The sequence below is a fragment of the Chiloscyllium plagiosum genome, chromosome 27 (assembly GCF_004010195.1).
Source record: "Chiloscyllium plagiosum isolate BGI_BamShark_2017 chromosome 27, ASM401019v2, whole genome shotgun sequence".
Classification (NCBI taxonomy): Eukaryota; Metazoa; Chordata; class Chondrichthyes; order Orectolobiformes; family Hemiscylliidae; genus Chiloscyllium; species Chiloscyllium plagiosum.
In genome coordinates this window covers 9054483-9059688 of record NC_057736.1, presented here as the reverse complement: position 1 = coordinate 9059688, position 5206 = coordinate 9054483, and the positions used below count along the sequence as shown (strand labels likewise).

At 41.6% G+C, this 5206-nt stretch overlaps 2 protein-coding genes across 3 annotated transcripts in view; one reads left to right on the top strand and one right to left on the bottom strand.

The window, feature by feature from the left end:
* Positions 1 to 1943, top strand: part of LOC122563521 (replication protein A 32 kDa subunit-like) — a 22657-nt gene extending 20714 nt beyond the window's left edge. The window contains exon 4 of the mRNA XM_043717350.1: positions 1792 to 1943. Coding sequence (XP_043573285.1) covers positions 1792 to 1917 — 126 coding nt within the window. The 3' untranslated portion in view covers positions 1918 to 1943. The remainder of the gene's footprint in view (positions 1 to 1791) is intronic.
* LOC122563520 (protein THEMIS-like) overlaps positions 1 to 5206 on the bottom strand; it is a 145534-nt gene that overhangs the window by 98993 nt on the left and 41335 nt on the right. Inside the window, exon 5 of one of the 2 annotated variants that reach the window (XM_043717349.1) lies at positions 4564 to 4575. The exons of the other annotated variant lie outside the window; for it this stretch is intronic. The gene's annotated coding sequence lies outside the window, so the exon portion shown is untranslated. Of the gene's footprint in view, positions 1 to 4563; positions 4576 to 5206 lie in introns of those variants that run through there. 2 annotated transcript variants of the gene reach the window in all.

Here is a 5206-nt window from a genome sequence, read left to right as displayed (position 1 = left end):
TCAGTGCGCCAGACTACCACTGTGCCCCCTTTATCTGCTGGCTTGATGGTGAGGTTGGGATTGGAGCAGAGGGATTGGAGGGCTGCGTGTTGTGAGGGTGAGAGGTTGGAGTGGGGAAGGGAGGTAGACAAGTTGAGGCGGTTAATGTCCCGGCGGCAGTTGGAAATGAAGAGGTCAAGGGCAGATAATAGGCCAGCGCGGGGTGTCCAGGTGGATGCAGTGTGTTGGAGGTGGGCGAACGGGTCCTCGGAAGGTGGGCGGGAATCCTGATTATGAAAGTAAGCTCGGAGGCGGAGGCAATGGAAGAATTGTTCGACATCACGGCGTGTATTAAATTCATTGATGCGTGGAAGGAGGGGTATGTTAGGTGAGTCTTTTCCTGAGGACTGATCGTTCATCCTCAGTGAGGGGGAGATCTGGAGGGATGGTGAAAACTCGGCAGGGCTGGGAGCTGGGATCTGGTGTGGGTGTGGAGCTGGGAGTGGGGGCGGAACCTGTAACTGGAGTGGGTGTGATGGTGGGGGGAATGGGGGTGGAGTCATGAGCAGGGGTAGTGTTCCCCTCGGGGTTCTGGGGGGTGGGGGATAGTGACAGTGGGATAATGATCTGTCTCAGACAGTAAATAGCTCTTAATGGAGACAGTTAATGGCACTCTCCTAGCCAGATTGTTATGCACTCCTTTGTCTAGTCAACGGCTTCTCTCTTTCTTTGGGCTCGATTTCCACCTATCATTTACTCCTTACCTCATCCCATAACCTATCTTCATATAAACCAACACTTTTTAAAAAAATTTCCCCTTTTGTATTTTGATTTAATCCCTGCCCATCCTTTCACTTTTTTGGTCAGTCAGCCTTTCCTTTTGTTGAGAAGGGCACGGCTTGTCACTGGCCACTTGGGGGTTTCCTTCCTGGTGGTGGAATATGAATAAAGATTTATGCACTTGTTGTTCTTTACTGTGCCCTCCACCTACACACACACGAAATGGCTGCTGGGGAATAAAAACAATATATATTTTTCTCCAGGAGATTAGAATCTCCTCAGTTCAGGGGACTGACTCCGAGCTGCCCGGCCATTGCCAGTGTACTGTGTGGAAGAAATCAGTTCTCCGGAGTAGAAGACATTGCCTTATGTTTTTCTTCTTTGTTGCTGTGTTTCTGGGGCTCTTTTTTTTAAGAGAAAAAGACAAAAGAAAATATAAACAGATTTAGAATCTCTTTAGTTAATGGGACTAAATCCAAGTTTTTAAAATAAATTTTTCTAGCTACCCTTCACTTTTAGGAAGAGTCAATGGACCTGAAACGTTAGCTCTGATTTTTCTTCACAGATGCTGCCTGACCTGCTGAGCTTTCCCAGCAGCTTCTGTTTTTGTTTGTGATTAACTTAATGCTCCTATTGTGGTATGGGAGCTTAGAATGGTACGGTGGCTCAGCGGTTAGCACTGCTGCCTCACAGCACCAGGCTCTCCAGTTCAGTTCCAGCCTTGAGCATCAGTCTGTGTGGAGTTTGCATGTTCTCCCCATGTCTGTGTGGGTTTGCTCCGGTTTCCTTCCACAGTCCAAAGATGTGCAGGTTAGGTGAATTGGCCATGCTAAAATTGCCTCTAGTGGTGTGGACTTGTTGGGCTGAAGGGCCTGCTTCCACACTGGAGGGAATCTAATCAAAAAAATGATTGAGATTTTAGTATATAAAATATTCCTTGATTATAAATAACAACATATAGCTTTTGTTTTATTACCTCTGTAGTAGATTTCTTCTAACATTGAGCTTTACAGATGTGTTTTATTTTCTTAGGTAACTATGGTTGGCATGATCAAAGATGCAGAAAAAGCACCAACAAACATTTTGTACAAATTGGATGACATGGCTGCACCCCCTATGGATGTAAGACAGTGGGTAGATACTGATGTAAGTAAATGAATTTTTCATGTATCTTGTCATCCCTGATGATGCCATCAAAGTTTTATTTCATCATTGACCAGGAACACTTTTTAAGTGTAGATAATGTTTGAAATCTCAGATACTTCAAGAATAAAGTGATGAGTTTCCAGGATTTTGAACAAACAAAAATCCATTCTACTATATAAAGTTAGAATGGTAACACAACCTTCAAGGTATAGAATGTGCACTCTGGTTTTCAGAATTGATGAGGTAAATATGGATAACAGGCAAACATTAGTTAAGCTCATTTCAGTATATCAAATAGCATGTGTGAGTATCCTGCAGATTTCTTAACAACCTACCCGAGACATTAGTGACACTAAATTGCCAAATTTAATTTAAAACTCAACAAATCATTCAAATTGCACAAATCTAGCTTTCAAGCTCCCTCAAATTGCTACATTATGTCATATCTCAATTTCAACACATGTCCTGGCAGTTCACTCTCCTTTCCTTGGGACTGCCCTCCTTGATACCTTAGACCACACACTAGCACATTCTCACTCATGAGCACAATTCTAGCTTTACAACAGATTCTCTAAAGGTTCCTGCAAGCTCCAATATTTCTCAGCTATACCAGCAAATATCGTTCACCTGCATCCAATGCTGCACTGAATTATTATTGGCTTTTTAGCTTTTTTTCCTTATTTGTAGAATATGGACATTGCTGGCTAATGCAGCATTTATTGTTGATCCCTAATTGTTCTATAACTGAGTGGCTTGTTAGGCCATTTCAGAAGACCATGTGGAATTGCTAGTATTGGACTGTGGTGGCAAAAGTCAGAAGTCACAATTGCATTCAGCTTTTGAGATCTGTGGTGGCAATCAAACTCATGTTCAGAACATTAGTCTAGGCTTCTGAATTACTAGCCCTGTGATTATTACCACCAGACCTCTGGGGTCTCCAGCCCCCAGGGCTCTAAACAGCTACTAAAATGCTCTGAGCTGTAACTCCAATAAGTAGCTGTACCTACTGGCTCCCAGAATTTTCTGATCCCTGACTGCTCAAGGTCTGTCGCAGCAGAGCCCTGTGGGATATAGCTAAATTGATGTTACTTCTGCAGTTCTGCAATTCTGCAATTATAATTTCTGATACAAAGTAAATGAACTCACACCAGTGTGTGGTTGTTTCGGCCGGGAGCTGAGTCAACAAGAATGGAAACTATGTGGAGGAAATATATAATTGTTTTTGTATTAGCTAAAAATTGTATGCCAGCATGAAACGTGACTGCAAGACATTACTGGATATTATGGGCAAATAGATAAGATGTGAGGGGATGAAGTTAGGCCAGATACGCCTAGTAGGTATGACATCTGTTTCCCACTTTTACAGAGACACAGGAACAAACCCCAATTAAAGAGGTCATAGGGATCAGAGTGGCTTCGGGAGAAGCCCAGATGGAAAGAGTAGATACTGATGAAGAAAGAATATGCCTAACAATGGCCTGCAGTGGGATGAGGTCAAATGGCCTTGAGGCCAGAACTAAGCATTTTGTCACAGACAAGGCCGGATAAAACAAGAGATAAACAGGAGTAGGGAAGTGGAGGATGTAAACAGGGGGGGAAACAATGAAATAAGAAAAAAAATGTAGGAACTAAATTATATAAATATCAAGTATTTGTTGAACTCAGTGTGTTTTGTCCCTGCCTTGTGGACATCACACCCACTTATGACACTACTGATTCAGATCTTGTCTCGGACTGAAATTATTGAAGTGTGTGAGCATTGTTTCTCGCAATTGGGGGCTGTCCGGGATTTTCTTCCATCGCCGTGGGGAGTGGCTGGCCCTGGACACTGGGAAGACGCGTCCCGTTCCCCATTGAAGAGCGGTCTCGTGTCCTGGTTTGGTCCGCTCCCTTGGGCGACTGGTACGGATCCCACAAGAGAGACATCTGAATCAGACAGTGATAGGAGCTCAATAGAAAATACGGCGAAAAGGGGTCAGGCAACTCTGTGCACAGACCAAGGTAAGAAAATTGACTTTTAAGTATTGCCTTGGTGGCCGGGATTGAGTTTTAGAAGTTAATAAGGGACTAACGAATGAACTCAATATGGGTTGTGCCGTGGAAAAGGAAAAAGCCTCCGGGAAAACAAAAGAAGAAAAAGGCAATGGAAATGGAGGCGGGGTCCCTTACAACATACCTCCAGAAAGTCCTTTGGGCAAGATGTTGTGGAATTGTCAAAATAATACTTGTACAAGGGAAAAAGATGATTAAATATTGTTGCTTTGTATGGACTAAGGAATCCATTTTTCGTCCCGCCATCTTCTGGCCAAAGTACAGGTCGGACGAAGACTGGGTTTGTAAATATCTGAATTTATATGTCAATGAGTGAGAGAGAGAGAACGAAAAGAGCTGTACAGCTGGTAGAAAGTTTAACCCTTTGTGATTTGGTTTGAATGAACATTTGTTTTTGGTTTGAATGAACATTTGTTTGTTGGTGATTGAATGTTTGCGTTTTATTCCCTGGAGCTTGAACTCCAGGACTGTTTTGAATCTGATTTTTATTATGGAAACTTAACATGATTTCTTTTAAGGTTAAGGATTCTATCGAGATATGAAAAAAAGAATGATAACTCCTGTTCTTTTTACAGATCATGACTGCCTTATTATCAGTTTCTAACTAATCTCTTTTATCTTTACGTAAAAGCGATTTATGGAGGACAGTTGAAGTTTCAGTTCAACATTAGATTGTAGTAAAAATGAAACTCCTATGGTTAATATCTGTAACCTTGGATTCGGCCATTGTTCATGCATTAGAAGTTTTTTTTTAAACTTGAATAGACAAATTCTTTTAAGGCAGCTCTGATTATTTCACGACCTATAGTATTGTAATTGAGCAATGATTGGTCAGGACTACTTAAGAAAATTAATTTTGGATTTAAATTAAGCGACTAAAACTGGGTGATTACAGTGGATTTCAAAACTGGGAACTGTATGCATTTTACATTTTAAATATTAAATCCTGAATAAATGAATGTAAATATATAAATATATTTACAAGTTAGGAACAGGCTTTAAAAGTTAGTCAAGCATGAATTGATGAATTGGTGTTTGAAGTTATGGGGAGCTAGAAATAGTGCAATATTTCTTTAAGAAAGAAAAAAAACAGGGAAGAACGTAACGACTTATCCCCTTCGGAAGGTACCAATAGGGGACAAAGAGATTGGATTTGTAAGTGCCCCCCTCACTAGTGGGGAGGTCAGAACATTTAAAAAGGAGAGGAAAGTCCTGATTGAGGATCCGGTGGGGTTGTCTGAACAAATTG